At 38.8% G+C, this 16,566-nt stretch overlaps 1 protein-coding gene across 2 annotated transcripts; it reads left to right on the forward strand.

The window, feature by feature from the left end:
- The first annotated feature begins 104 nt into the window (after positions 1-104).
- zfyve28 (zinc finger, FYVE domain containing 28) lies at positions 105-16,566 on the forward strand. 2 transcript variants are annotated; one of them, XM_084393814.1, is made up of 14 exons: positions 105-455; positions 3,615-3,755; positions 5,269-5,406; positions 5,595-5,797; positions 6,056-6,145; positions 6,344-6,433; positions 6,600-6,701; positions 8,742-10,181; positions 10,353-10,448; positions 11,849-12,012; positions 12,128-12,244; positions 12,351-12,452; positions 14,618-14,721; positions 15,758-16,566. In XM_084393814.1, exons 1-14 carry the CDS (start codon positions 417-419, stop codon positions 15,887-15,889), a joined length of 2,958 nt encoding a protein of 985 aa, XP_084249940.1. In that variant the 5' UTR covers positions 105-416; the 3' UTR covers positions 15,890-16,566. The 2 variants fall into 2 exon arrangements, with proteins under 2 accessions (XP_084249940.1, XP_084249941.1); XM_084393815.1 differs by having other exon boundaries at positions 10,356-10,448.

The following is a 16,566-nucleotide window of genomic DNA, read 5'->3' on the forward strand; positions in this document are numbered from 1 at the left end:
ATTTGCTTATTTATGTCAACTAAACGGAAGAGCGATAAAACAACTGTACTAAATCATTTAGGAATAAAAAAGCGGATTGTTTGGCAACCCGAGTGTAATCAGTCAAGCAGCGCGAGCGCAACTTCCGTAGTCAGATTGAGCTCGAGCTCAAAAGCTTAGTCATGAGCAGCCTGTGTGTTTGGGGACAAAGACAACCGCTCGACTGCTGGAAATAAGGGCAGAGTCCGTGCCCGCGATTAATTAATAGTGGATGTACACTGTCCGTGTCTGTCTTTTTGGCTTCTACTCAACACTGTCAGCACGGCATTGTTGAAGAGCAGGCGCTAGCTTAGCTCGCTAGCTGTGTGTTTGTGTTCGGGTTTAAAGGTCCGGTTCGGGTTTGGTACGGAGCTGTCGCTAAACTGGCGAGGTGACCAATGATGAATCGGTTCCGAAAGTGGCTTTATAAGCCAAAGGTAGGCTTGCCATCAGTTCAGTTAATAAATACTCATCAAATAGCTTTATTATTAAGTGAATGTGTTTTTAAACCTAGCGAGTCTACTTAGGCAGTATTTGGGGCATCATATGATGTGGGCAGCCTACCTAGACAGCATTTTGGGGCGTCGTATAATGCAAGCTGTCTACATGAATATCTTGTTAGCATCACATGATGTGAGCTGCCTACCTAGACCGCTTTTTGGGGTATCATATGCCAATATTTCTAGGTATGATTTTCTGGTCGTTTTGAATCACAACCCTTTATTATTCATTCAGATGACTTTGTCCATTCATAATGAAGGGACAAAGTCATCATGTTCTCAGCTGGTTTATTAGCATTTGCTTTAAAATATAATATTTATATTCAGTTTTTTATTATTTTTTATTATTAATTTTCCGTTAGTAATTTTAGTGCTTCAACTTATTTCAGTTGGTTGACTCATTTTAGTTTGTTTTTCATCGAATGTTTTTATTTTATTCAAACTTTATTTAAATTAATGTAAATGTTTTGTAGTTGACAGCGAGAAATAACCTGGAAAACATATATTAATGCGATTAGATTGGATGAAATATATTTATCTACTCTGACAAAGCAACATTTCTCATTTTAGTTTGCATTTCATCTCATATTTCTATTTTATTTAAACTTTTTTCAATTAATGTAAATGTTTTTTAGCTGACAGCAATAACCCTGAGAACATATATCAATCCGATTAGACTGGATAAAATATATATTCCTGTCCATTCGATCTTCTGATTTGTATTTCCACAACATGAAGGTAAGATCGTACGGATTTACGAATGAACGGCTCATCTTAAAATCTTCCTGACGTCCGCTTCAAACATTTCAATGCTCATGCCTACTTTCATTAACTCTACAGTAAGTAAATCCACTTCACCAGCTAATAACTCTTCGAACAGAGATGCTATAGATATATATTATACAGAGCTACCGCAAAAACAGAAGTTCAAAGTCAAAATTTGAAAGATTGCTGCACGCTTGTTTCTCTGGAGCGTAAGGTCTATAAGTCTATAGGTCATTGCCTTTGCTGAGGTTTAATGGCCCTTTGTGTGGCCCCAAACTTCGTTGCTGTCACCAATTTGTATTTTACACATCAAAAAAACACATTTCACCACAGCTCACAATGGCTTTAGCTATGAAACACTCTTGCAATCCACACCTTGGCAACTAATTGCTACAGGTTTGTTGTCAACCGGTTTTTAACCAGATTCTATGAGAGATTAGGGTCACTTTTTAGTCTAATACATTTTTTTTGGGAACATGTGTCTTAAAAATCGTATTAATCTTACAACAGGATGTTAGAGCGGTAAAGTGTTTTGTTGGAATTAAACCCGGGCCACCCCTCGAGATGCACAAACTCTCATTGTCGAAGAAGCGTTGGCCCATGGGTGCAGTTCTGCCTCTGACTGTGACTCACTTGGAGACATTCTTCGCAAACATGCCTGTTGTTGTCATTGGGAGTGAACTAAGGTATCAGACGCTCTGAAATTAATGGATTGTACGTGTACAGAATCAGTCAAATAGAAAAGATTGTTCTTCAAGTATTCTAGATGTTTGGATGATGCTTAGAAAAGTATGTTTCTGTTAGTGCATTACATGATGCAGTTCCTTATTTTTGTTTTAGTGTTGTTGTAATTTTATAACTGCATTGTACAGACATTTTCATCACTAAATGCACAACCAAAATTGTCACACAAAGTTAAACAATATTGTTTCCTTATATATTTGTATAGGCCTTCCTCATCTTTTAGTTCCCTATGCAGCGCTTAGTTATTCTATGGTAATTTGGGAGTCTCTCTCTGGTGGTTTGATTGCACCTGCGTGGGCATCATAGGGCGGCTGACCGGTTCAAATCAGCTTATCCTCAGCTCTGGTTCATGTTCCAGCCACGTGCCACATCCCAGGCAAATTCATGTGCAGATTACAAACAGCCACAGTCCAGGAAGCATAGATGTCCCAATTGGGAAACACTCCAAATCACAACGTGCAGATAACACTCAACTTTACGTAGGCTACATTTTACATGTTAGTTATGCTTGCTCAGGCAAACTTTGCTGCTATTAATCTTTCTGTTTAAGGTTAAGGGATTGAACAAAACTAGGTGCGATATGGATATGAATGATAAAGTATGCAGCTTGGAGAATTGTGGGCTTTTACAATACAAAATACTATGATACAACAACAACAACAAAAAAGCAAAGACTAGCAGCATTGAAGTAGAGACCGAGCTATATTTAAGGACCAGAACATCATATCAACTCTTGACTAGCAACACTAAATTAATTATATGCGTTTTATTTTTAAATGTGTTTATTTTATTTTATTAAGTGCACTGCCTGTCTTGGCCAGGACCCTCTTGTAAAAGAGATTTTAAATCTCAAGAGTTTTATTTTCTGGTTAATGCTAAATATTAATTAATATATATGTATAAATGCGTTTAATCAATTTGACAGCACTAATATATATATATATATATATATATATATATATATATATATATATGAAGAGTTCAGATGCAAAAACCTCTAAATGCCATCTGAAATTTCCTCCTAGAATGATCATTTTTATGAAGCTCGTATATTTAAGTTCAGTAATTTCACTTAAATGGCAATGAAAATTACCTATTAATTGCCATTTAAGTGAAATTATTGAAATTAAATATACGAGCTTCATAAAAATGATCATTCTAGAAGAAAATTTCAGATGGCATTTAGAGGTTTTTGCATCTGAACTCTTCATTGTTTTCAAATTCCAATTCTTTGTGAGACCCCAAGATCTTTGAGATACACCTTCACTGTCCTATGATGCAAGAGAATGTTTTCTGTTGAGTGCCCAATGGAGCAGAAGGGGTCCAAAGGTCTAAATCCTCACCAGTGCTCTTTAATCCAGCGCTGACATCTATCGTTACATTACATGCTCTTCTGGTGTGTGTGTGGGAATGGCTGTTGTTGCAAGATATGCGTCTTTAAAAAATGTTTTTACGCACAGTGCCAGAAACACACCATACTGCTGGACTCTGATACTTGCTTACTTTAGCGCCAGTTTGTTTGATCATCTGGTACTTGATTAGATCATTCAGACCATCTGTTTACATTTGCTTGCTTTCTTCATACAGAGGTCAGATCCGCAGCTGCTGGCCCAGTTCTACTATGCAGATGAAGAGCTGAACCAGGTGGCCACTGAGCTGGACAGTCTGGACGGCAGAAAGGACCCTCAGAGGTGTACCCTGCTGGTCAACCAGTTCCGCTCCTGCCAGGTTAATCACTCACAGTGCAGAGCGCAGTCTTGTTTGGACAGTTTTATCAAATGTTTGTTTTCCAGTCCGTCCAGTCTTTTTCCTCACTTTTCTTGCAATGACAAGTTGCAAGGAAGCTAAGAAGTCTCTTATGCTCACCAAGGCTGCATTTTATTTGATTTAAAAAAACACAGTAAAAAACAGTAATATTATGAAAAAATATTACAATTACAAATGTTCTATTTATTATATATTAAAATGTTGAAAAGCTGAATTTTCAGCATCATTACTCCAGTCTTCACTGTCACAAGGTATTGCTACTGACTTATAAAGCCCTAAACGGCCTAGCTCCAGTCTATTTAACGGATCTTCTATCGCCCTATAATCCATCGCGCTCTTTAAGATCACTAAATTCAAGGCTTTTGGTCATACCTAGGATATCCAGATCCACCAAAGGAGGGAGAGCATTTTCACATTTAGCTCCAAAACTCTGGAATAGCCTTCCTGATAGTGTTCGTTGCTCAGACTCGCTCTCCCAGTTTACAACTAGATTAAAGTCGCATCTCTTCAGCCAGGCATTCATATAATATTTTTAATCTTACAGTTCAAATTACAATCCGGTCTCTAGTTAATAAACGCCAGAGGAGAACTGGCCCCCGACTGAGCCTGGGTTCTCCCAAGGTTTTTTTTTCTCCATTAGGTCACCTGATGGAGTGTTTCGGTTCCTTGCCACTGTTGCCTTTGGCTTGCTCAGTTGGGGATATTATGGGGATATTTAATTTGATTTTATCAATCAATAAATTCCACTAGAAACAAACCTTGTTGTATTATTTTAATTTAATACTGTGAAGCTGCTTTGATACAATCTGTATTGTGAAAAGCGCTATACAAGACTTGACTTGACTTGACATGATCCTTCAGAAACCATTCTAATATGCTGATTTGAACATTTCTTATCAATATTAAGAACGGTTGTGTTGCTGCTTAATATTTTTGTGGAAACTGTGACATTTATTTCAGGATTCTTTGACGAATAGGAAATGGAAGTCTTCACTGTCACTTTTAATCAATTTAATGCATCCTTGCTGAAAAAAATGATTCATTCCTTTAGTTTTTTGTATTATTTATAATTTTAATAAAATCTTACTGGCCCCAAACTTTTGAATTGTGGTGGATATTGGAATTAATTTTCCAATAAATACACAAAATACCTTGAAACAGTTTGCAGGATTTCCACAGTCATAGAAACCCCAGGATTATCAGGGAATGTTAAAATCATTATTTCCTGGTAAAGTATGAAAATTGAAAACAAATCATGGGAATTTTTATAGTGAATCTATATAAAAAAAATGTTTTAGTTATTCTCAGTTTGTGAGTGCAGTCTCTAATGATGTTCTTAAAAATCCTTATCCGGTAATCCCATGAGTGGAATCGTGTTGGAAAAGTGAAAAACATTGACATTATAATCTCCCTTAAACCCTTTAAGTGAATGTTCTAACCCTGCATGTTGTGTGTCTTCTCAATAAATGTGTAGGACAATGTGTTAAACATCATAAATCAAATTATGGATGAATGCATACCTGAAGACCGAGCCAACAGAGACTTCTGTGTGAAGTTCCCAGAAGAGATCCGTCATGACAACCTTGCCGGGCAGCTGTGGTTTGGGGCAGAGGTAGTGCACGCTAACTGCTTTTCCTTCAGAACGAGATCTTCCCTAGAGATCTTTCTTATTAACTTTCAAAAGAACATGAATATAAAGACCTTCAGAACATCAGTGTATCATAGCTGTCACTTGTGGCCATGAATCAGGGCGGCGTAACCCATTAGAAGCAGAGACTTTATTATCACTCTTCTCTCCAGTGCCTGGCAGCAGGATCGATCATCATGAATCGTGAAATCGAGAGCATGGCCATGAGACCTCTGGCTAAAGACCTCACCCGTAGCCTGGAGGAAGTACGCAACATCACCCGAGACCAAGCGCTACGAGATCTCAACAACTACACAGACCGCATGAAGGAAGCGTTACGTCAGTTTGACGGCCTCTTCGCTGAGTTTGAGCTCAGGTACCTTAAAATATGCACAGCTGTTTTGTTTTTTGCATCCACTTATGATAATATATATTTATGAGGATGACTAGACTGCATTTATGCTTTTGGACAGTTCATAAATCATTACTAGGTATCTTTATTGGTACTAATGTTATCATACTTACAAGCAGGTTAGCTTTGCAAGCATGTCACTTCAGCAGCCAATTAAAAGTATTAATACAAAAGGTGAAAGTAATGTAATGTTATCTTGGATCTGTCTGTTTCCTGTTGTAGCTACGTGTCAGCCATGGTGCCTGTGAAGTCCCCGAAAGAGTATTACATCCAGCAGGAGGTGATTGTGCTCTTCTGTGAGACCGTTGAGAGGTGAATATTCAGGTCTTGCAACTACCTCGCAATATAATACTCATCATGATGCATTGCATTATCAGTTTAAAAGAAAGGAGAAGAAACGTGATTAATATCATTTTAAAGTGACACGTTAATTAAATGTGTATATTATATATGTTATTATTAATAGTAATTATATTCATATATACAGTATTAATGTTTTCCAATCTCAAGGGCCCTGAAGCTTGATTATCTTACACAAGACATGATTGACGACTACGAACCAGCTCTTATGTTTACAATTCCTAGACTTGCCATTGTCTGGTAAGTGATATGTCATTGTAATTATCTGTTTTCTTCATGTCAACCACCTCCAAATCCCTCTTTAAGTATACATTTTTCCTCACACTGTATGGGTCATCCTCTTTTCTTTCATATACACGTTTACTCACCTGGTAATGGTATCGTGTGTCATGTTATCTCTTATTAGTGGCCTTGTTATCTACTCTGAAGGGCCTCTTAACCTCGACCGCAAACCAGAGGACATGTCTGAACTCTTCCGGCCCTTCCGTACTTTGCTGAGAAAAATAAGGTACAGTTTGTGTTCACAATAGTTAGTCATTGACGCCTCTGATTTGGTCATCTGATGCAGATATAGCTTGTTTTTCAGGTTTTTCAATGCTTTTATGGTAAGGCTGTATACATTTGCATTCGACATTGCATTGATTTTGCTGGATTACTTTTTTGTTTGACATTTTTCTTCAGTTTTTTTATTTGTTTTATTTTTGTTCGTTTTTTATTTATTTTTATTTGATTAGTTGATATTTGTACTCAATGTCTACACCACACCGCAACATCTTGAGGCTGTTAACACCAAACGCTCCATTTGTGCTGTTGTCTGAAGTAGTGTAAGTGCGTGGAGTATGTAGATTTTTTATTTTTCAATTCAAACATGCAAGAGTCTACTATAGATTTATAAAATCTGCCTTTGTATTGGTTGTCAGCCATAACATGAATACAATTGAATTTATTTCTGTGAGAATTAAATGTGTCTTTATAACTATAATGAAATTTAGGTGCTTTACTATTGCTGCCTGCTTATTCAAAAAGATGATGGAGATCAAATTTGCACACTTACAACAATCTACAACGCATATTACATTATAAGCCTCATAAAGTAAACACTGTCATAATTCATCAGCAGTAGATCATAAGCAATCGTTGGAAATAAATCTCTGGAACCACAAGCCTGTTGAACGAGCAAGAAAGAAGCGCCACGTTTTGACTTTGAACATGCAGCGCTTACATTTGTGTAATGAAATCATATCTTTTTGAAGTTTAATCGCACCACAGGCCGTATCTAACAATCTAATGTAATGATTTTTTTCTTTCCTAAACTTAAGACTTCTTAACCCTTTAGAACCTGAAGCTAAAATAGGTATTTTTCACATAATTAGATTTTTTGACTGTAAAATTCTAAAACAATGTGCTATCTTCATGTGCAAGGTGTCATCTTTTTCAGAAAAAGATAAGCTTTCAACAAATTACAGTTATTGACCATTATTGTGTGTGGTGAGTTTGTAAATTGAATTTAAATAGAAAAAAAAGAGAGAGTAAATTTACTGATTTTTATTTAGAAAAAACATGAAAAAAATGATGACCGAAAGAAACGAACAATTTAAAGTTGAAAAATGAACTATAATACATATATACAAGTCTTTTTTGTGACATTGGGCTGCACAGTTTTCATTTAGGACCCTTTTTGTCATACACGCACACATACAAATTATGTATGTCATAACATACATGACATGTCATTCATAGGCACGCACACATACACATGCACGCACTACATGCTTAGATACGTGAAAGAGTAACGGCCATCCGCCTCCCAAATTTCATTAAAATCATCCCAATCCCCTCTTCTGCTGTCTAACACTTCTTTCGCCATGTTTTTGTTTGTTTCTTTTATTATTTTATGCAATCCAAAACATGCCGCACGTCGTATCTCTCTGTTCAAATCCTTCCATCCCGCGCTGCTGTCATTTGTAGACGAAAAGCATGACATTACCGTAATAAGCCGTATATTGGCGAAAAGCGCACGATGTCTACTTTCAGGAACTATTTTGATAGTGCAAACGGTTGAAGAGTTACAGTGACATGAATACAGCTTGGTTGGCTGTGTCGTCAACAACACATCCGGTTTTAAAGGGTTAAGATCATTAAGATGTTTTATTATACAATTTAAGATATTTAAGGATTTATACATTTCATGAAACTGATTTTTTTTAGTTGCTTTAAGGACCTAAGGGGGCTTTTTTATTTGCACACATCTAAATGCATTTTACAATTCGCACACATCCACATCTATTTTTGGTCACAAAAGCGAGTGAAACACTCACACGGTCATGCCCTGGAATAGCTTTGAATATGCTTACTCGTGTGGAAAACGATTGAATCTCACAGAAAAAAAAACGAATTGCCTTGCCTGCAGTCTTTATGGTAGTTGAGTAGAACTGGCATTCATAACTTTTTTAATTGCAGCAATGAGATTTTAAGATTTAAACCATATTAACTTTTTATGTAGCAACTGAAGAACATGACTGAATCATATAATTGTTCTTCACATCAGGGATCTGCTGCAGACTCTAACAGAAGAAGAGCTCATGACGCTGGAGCGTAGCCTCTGCATCTCCCAGGATGGAGATTTCCCTGTAGGTTCCAGCATGCCACCGACCAGTGACCCAGCCGCTTCCACCGGTCCTGAGAGCCATCTAGAGACACTGGAAAAGGACGACAGAATTGAGGAGGTGGTGGATCTCACACTTTGTGTAGCCCAGGAAGAAGATTCCGTATGGAAGGAGGATGAGGAGAAGATGGGGCGGCCCGAGACCTCCAGCGAGAGTGAGGAAGAGGAGGCCACAGATGTAGACCTGGCTTGCTCCATGCAGTATGATGAAGAAGAGATAGAGCAACTTAATATGATGGTGCATCAAGTGGGGGATGAAATGTCTACGCTTCTTTCCCCTCCAAGTCAGAATCAGTCCCCAGCCCGCCAGCCTCGACCCTACAGAGGAAGTAGCCTCGACGGTTCCAGTGCCACCTCCAGCCAGCAGGCATCTCCGCGGAGAGTCCCGGGTTCCTACCATGATGACGATAGAGTTTTCTTTATGGACGACCTGGAGGCTGGTATAACTAGCGAACTGTGTCCCGGACAACTTCCCCTTCCTACCATATGCCTCAGATCCCCTGACCACAGTAGACCCACCCCGTTGACCGACTCATCATGTAACGGTTGGTTGACAATCTGCCAATCAAGCAACACCACCAATCTGGAATGTCAGCGCAAACTGAGCCAATCGGATGAGTCCTTGGGGAACCCCGACAGGTCGCCCATGGTGAATGGCTGGGAAGGGTTACAGGAGGAAGATAGTGTACAGACTGCGGAGGAAATCGCCAATCGTACCGGTGGAATGAAGCTTTCCGCCACTGTTATTTTTAACCCTCATTCCCCAAGCTTGACCGACTTGGCCGTTGTCTTGCCACATTCAGCCGATGCTTCTGAACCCGGTGAGGGTGGGGCTTTAGTTGCCACTCAGTGCCTGCTTAATTCCTGTGTGTGCTGTGCTGGCGGATGCGTCGACAACCACGAGGACGCCATGGATCCTGCTGGCCGGGGCATGGCGCTGGGATTTGATAAGCACAAGCTCACCATCACAAGCTCTGTCATCAAATCGGCAGTAGCTGCTGCCAGCCCAGGGAAGGGAAATGGACATTTACCGCTCACCCTGCCCCCTTCACAGGGCCACCTAACCCCTTCTGTACCACACTGTTCCTTGCAGAACCAAGCGAGAGATGAGGAGGGCAGTCAGGACTGTACCCACTATTCCTGCTGTGAGAAATGCACCTCAGGGGTTCTTCTTGCTCAGGATAGAGGCTCGGGACAAGGGGAGGGAGGACCTAGTTGCACCCATCAGGACACCGGATGCCGGACACAGACTAACACTACAGTAAAAGGGAAATTGGAAGGTTTTGGAAAACAGTCCAAAGAAGATAACAGAATGATGTCTAGGTTTGTTTATTTGTGTTTATTTGATTTGCCTATTTTGAAAATGTTTTGTTTGTTACCTTGTTTTGTTACATGAGTTGATTTCATTATGAAGGTTGCCATTCTTTTCAGTTCTCATATTTCATTTTCATCTTCCCCACATCTTCCCCACATGTTTTTCAAAATGGTCCGCAGCAGTTCTCTGGAGTCCCCCCTCAGTTCTGTCCCCAGCAGTGACATTGACGGTGTTTCTGTCACTACATGCAGTTTGTCAAGTTCATACACACCCAGGTAAACTTTTATCTGATGGGCAATGGTGGAATATGTCAGCACTGTTGCTATAGAGTGCTGCAGGGATGATGAATTTTCATAGGCCGACCTGGAAGTTAGCAATAACCTTCACGTCTGAAAACAGGGTTCGTGAATCTTAAGGTCTTAAAGTAAACATTTCAGTCACTAGAAGTAAAAAGCGAAAGTTAGGTTGCAAGACTTCAACTTCACCAACACTAAGCTTCTAACAACTCCAAAAAAAACACACACACTTTTATTTAAAATCAACAAGTTGGGAAGTTCATGGAAGTTCATGTTCAAAGAGCAAAAGGCTGTAAAAGCGGACTAGTTAGTAGATTAATTTTCCTGTTTGGTGTGATGATGTTTAATGCCCACGACAATCTTTCTAGCCACTTGTGAGCAACTACCTATCAAGACGTCATTTTTGAATGTATCAAAATTAAATGCAATCTTGAGCTTGTGTTTTGTAGGGAAGGAGGCTTGTTTCAACAGTGGCATTTAACCCAAAACCCATAAAAAAAAAAAAAAATTGACTTGGGACGATGGAACGGAAGTGCAAAAATGCCAACTTAATTCTGGGTTTTAGGACTCATTCCTGAAGCACTCTGTAGTTTATGTTTAGTTTTTGTAGTGGTACTAGCTAAGGAAAATAAGTTTGTAATTTTGGTTTTGTCAAACAGGTTTTTAAACACTCACCACTTTCGTCATTGGTACTCCCTCCCAAAAGCCAATGGTTAAGTCAGTGGTGCTGGCTGAGGTGTTCAAACAAACACAGTAAAGTTTTAATAGCTCACATCACTGCCATTAACCCTGGGCATAGAGTATGATGTTAGCAGTGCCAATGTGCTGGGTTCATTTCTCAGGAAATGCTAGAACTGATTAAATGTAATGAATGCAGTGTAAGTTGCTTTGGAGACATTGAGGACTCTAGCAGTGTGTTCTTGTGACTATATTTTTGTCAACCACCCTTTGTAATGACGTGACAATGCTTTGAACAACCTCTCAGAATATGTTGTTGCATATAGCAATGCCCTGGCTACCACCTTAACACCTTGACAAGCACCACTTTTGCAGTGGAAAATGTTTACTTTTTTATTTATTTTAATGCCTATGTGAAAATTAAGTCCTAAAACTTGCTCTGTGATTCCAGCAAGGTATTACACAAAACCCACAGTGTTCCCTCAGCCATAGGGTCACACTTTCTGGATTAACTTGATTATGTGAATTTCTCCCTTGAGGAAGGTCAGCAATCTCGACCCATTAGTCATACTTCATTGACACTTTTTATTTTAAATCACTGTTCTAAACTATATTTTAGAAGAGTTTTATTTGTATTATGTTTTATAATTATTATTATGATGATGATTATTCATTTTAAATCTAATATTCTTCTCTTTCAGCCCTGTCACTAGCCTGACAACCAGCTCGGACATGTCTGAGGATCTGGATCACCAGGAGATTCAAGTGGCTTTGCAAGCTGCCAAACTCGCTGCTCACAACAAAATTCGCTCACGTTTCCATAGCAGTAGTGACCTCATCCATCGTCTTTTTGTCTGCATATCAGGTGGGTTACCTAATAACATTGGACTTAACATGGATTTGAAGCCTGTGACGTGAACTGGTAAAGCCATGTTTGAATGGTAAAGAATATTCGATGTCTTGTTTTCAAATATCTGAAGGTGTGGCCGATCAGTTGCAAACTAATTATGCAAGTGACCTGCGAAGCATCTTAAAGACTCTGTTTGAGGTCATGGCTACAAAAGCTGACCAAGGGGACAATGAGAATCCCAAGAAAGGTGAGTGAGGCACGCTTCTGAAAGATGTTGGAAACTATAACAGCATGTTTTCATCATTGGATGCCCGACATCATTAGTTTAATGTGCTGTTTGATATGCACCTCAGGTCCGTGTCTGGGCAGTGCAGTTCTGGAAGATTGTGCTCTCTGTCAAGAGACGATCTCTTCATCAGAGCTCGCTGCCAAAGCCCGAGAGGGACAGTTTGAAGGTTAGTTCAGTACAACACCTATATGCTCACAATGGCCCTCATTTATCATTCTTGTGTAGAAACGGGCGTATATGTTGGCGTAAGATAATGCTTACACTCTTCTCACCGCCTGATTTATGAAGCTGTGCGTACCTTTGAAATCCAGGTGTACGCAATACCTGCGCTTGATAAATGCCGCGGCTGAAAACGAGCGTCATTAGAATAACACGCCCCTATATATTCAAGTCTCCGCTCCCCCCACGCCCTCATTTTACGCCATGGACACACGGAAGACGGCAAAGAAGAGAAACTTCTTTGAGAAAGAGAAAGCGATGATTTCTTGATTTCTAGATTTTTATTATTAATGACGTTTATTGTTATTTAGAAGAAGAATGTCGTTATTATTATTATTATTATTATTATTATTATTATTTGTATTATTATTATTATTATTATTATTATTATTTAAAAGAAGAATGTCATTTTTATTATTTTGTCAGTCTGAATTATTTTTTTGGTCATTGAAAGCCTTGCATTACTAAACCCAGTCCGTGCACACCTGCCGGGCCTAACCCTGGCCTAACCATCGTTTCAAAGAATAGTACAACGGTGAGCGTGTCGAGTATAAACGCCTCGTCCGTTTGGGGAGGTGCGCGCACTGCGGAGCCAGGCGAAAGTATAAACAAGGCTTGAAACGTCAGGTAAAGCGCACAGGCTCGCAACTTAAGGAATACATATGCCTACAATTCAAATGCTTTGGTAAAGTCACACAAATTAAACATTGAAGTCCATGTTGCACAAAAATAAACACTGAGGTTTATAATTACTATGTTGTTTTTTTTTTACAGTGGGTCATAATATATCATATCTTTTAGTTTGTCAGTGCGTTTTGTGGTGTTAGGAATTTTTTTTCTGCGCATTCCCGCACTCAAAACGTGCGCACACCACCTCCTGAGCTGGCGTAGGATTTGAGCGTGCCGTACGCCAACGTCCATATTGATAAATCTCAAAGTCACCGTGGTTTTGGGTGTACGCCAGGTGTACGCTGGAAATTTGGTGTACGCACTTTTGATAAATGAGGGCCAATATGAAGAGTTTTATTTTGATGTTCAGGATTCAAAACCTAGGATGCATCTGAAATCGCATACTTTGAGTAGGTACTTCTTTTGAACTACTGAAGTACGTACTTTGTGACTGTTAAAAAAGTATGTTCTGTTAATATGAATATGTGAAGTTTCAATGCAATGTGGACGTACTACATCCACCATGTTGGCACTGCCATGTGACCTAATACGAGAGTTGCGTCACTCCTTTACGGGATGGTAAAGAATCTTTTGTATGCACGTTTCAGATTCTCGCCGGAAGTAGTAGGTCATCTGCTTTCTGCCTTCTGTTTTATGAAGCCGTGAATTTGGACATATTACTCTTTTCACATACTTTTTTGGCCTACTTGATTTTGTAGGGAAGTTGGCATATTTGTGATTCAGCCCCAGTGAGCAACATTGTAAAACATCATAGGCTTGCTCCATATACAAAGATTTTTATCAGAAGGTTTTAAGATATGCTATTTGGCCAAAGTATGTGGACTTCAGGTTAACATGTTTGACTATTCCAGTCATTTCTGTGAGGACAAATCCTAAGAGCATCATCGAAATCAGGCTCTGAGGCCCTGTTTACACCTGGTCTTAAGATGCGTTTTAGTAAATTAGATCGCAAGTAGATGAGGGAGGCATGTACCCGTTTACACTTGGTGTCTTTTTTTTTTTTTGGTCCACTTTCAACCACTTCTGTTCCACCTCTAGAAGTGGTTGAAATTGGTCAAGCTCAAATTAGCGTAGACGCCTTCACTTGTGATCCGATCGACCAAAACGCATCTTAATACCAGGTGTAAACAGGGCCTGATGTTGAAGTTGAGACTGTTATTGTAGTATCATTGAGATACTAATATTATTTAAATATTACTTAAATTTAGTAAATTTGTTGAGTTTAGTAATTGGTACCTTTTTAATTAGTACATTTCTTCATTTTTTTTTAAGCTATTTTTGTACATCAAGTTAAACTAAATGAAAAGGAGAAATGTTTTATTTTATGATAATATGTAATGAAGATAAACGGCCACTGATTACAACACCTGCAGACCTTTATCAGTTTTTGCAACCCTTTCTCTGTTCTTCTTTCAACATCAGACCCTCCTGAATGGGTGCCAGATGAGGCCTGCAATTCCTGCATTGCCTGTGAAGCGCCATTTACAGTCATCAGAAGAAAACATCACTGCAGGAGCTGTGGAAAGGTACAGCAGTCCAATCTTCAAACCCTTGCCAGAATAGAGTGCAATAGACTGCTCCAGATGGAAAAATAAAATAAAAAAATAAAAAATCTTTTGAACTTATTAACTTATAAACTTACAAATTGTCTCCCTAAACTCTCAAACTACTAGCTACTATTAATTGAGCATTACATTTTACCAAAAGTAATCTAAATGTATAAACTGGCAAAATAAGCAAGCATAAAAAAGTTTTTCTTACTCTCTATGTAGAAAATAAATGGAAAAATACTACTCAGAATGAGAATAATTCAGTGAGTGAGGGGAGGCGGGTTTGTGTGGTCGGAGAGATGAGAGAGCGAGAAAGAGCAGATGATATCCTGTATCTATTCTGCGGGAAATGAGTATTGGAAGAGTTTCAGATATTACAGTATCGATTCGACTTGTATTGAAACATTTATATTTTTGACCAATTTTGACAAAAATAAATGTGTGTATATCAACCCGCAAAGGTGGCTAGTAGGAGTGACTGCATTACACGCCACTGCTGAAATAAACACCTGCATTTGGCAGGTGTTTATGTCAAGCCCTGGTTATACATAGGTTATACATACATTATATGTAAGCGCTTTATGTGTCTTCTCGTAAGCGCATGTTATAACTGAGAAAACCACAAAGAAAATATTTACAGATGATTGTACTATATACCATGTATAATGCCTGTATGAACCATAAATATGGTCTGAAAAATCTACTGAGAGGTCTGGAAAAGTATGGAATTTTGAGTTTAGGATCCCTGTAAGTTTTAATCTCAAAACTCACTAGATTTGGCTACATGCAGAGAGAAATAATGGAAAAAACTCTACATATGCAGATCAGCCATGAGCCATAAACTGTATGAGCAGTTTAATAACTATCAGGTTATTAAGTTTATCTTTGTAAGATTGTGAATTTAAACACACACTCACTCTTGCTCTCTATAGTTTTAAGCTGAAAGAACATTGTTTGTAACAATAATTTCACCTGATTCAAACTCTAATAAGATGATTTATATTTATTGCAGATCTTCTGTTCGCGCTGCTCTTCACACTCAGCCCCGTTGCCTAGATACGGTCAGATGAAGCCAGTGAGAGTTTGCACTCACTGCTACATGTTCCACGTGACGCCTTTCTACAGCGACAGAACTGGTATCTGACCACACCGTACACTCTCTCTCTCTCTCTCACACACACACACACACATACACACACAGAGACATAAGCACACTACAAGAAGTTTTACTGAGGTTTGATACTTCAGCAAGAACAGACATGCACATCATCATCCCAAAAAAAATTTAAATTGTAAATATATGAACACTAAATGCAATCACCTTCAAAGCGCAAGAAAAAGCCTTGACCAGGGAACAAAGCGAGAAGGACTCAAATGGACGGTTGCGAAGGACTCAAGCACATAAAGGAAGTACCCCATTGCTATGGGAGCCAAAGTATTTATTTAGGGCTTTGCTTTTGATTAATGAGCTTAATTACAAATTTGCTTTAATCAAGCATGGAACAAACAGGCTATTCTGTGAAACAGAAGTGCACCTGAACAACACACACACACACACACAAGGATTTTGTCTGGCAGTAATTGTGGCTTTATTAGCGCCAGAGGTTCTATGGGCTCAGTTTCTAGAATGAATGTAAACTGTGAGCACATTATAAATATGAGAATAACAAACTGTGACTTATGAAGACAATAATACTAACACTAACTGCACCATCAGTGACACCTCTTGTGGAACAATATAGCACAGATGTTTTTTTTCCCCCCTGTTTTTTGTTTTGAAAATAATGCTGCTTTCTGTAAAACAGAAGTGATATTTGGGCC

The sequence above is a fragment of the Rutilus rutilus genome (assembly GCF_951802725.1).
Source record: "Rutilus rutilus genome assembly, chromosome: 21".
Classification (NCBI taxonomy): domain Eukaryota; kingdom Metazoa; phylum Chordata; class Actinopteri; order Cypriniformes; family Leuciscidae; genus Rutilus; species Rutilus rutilus.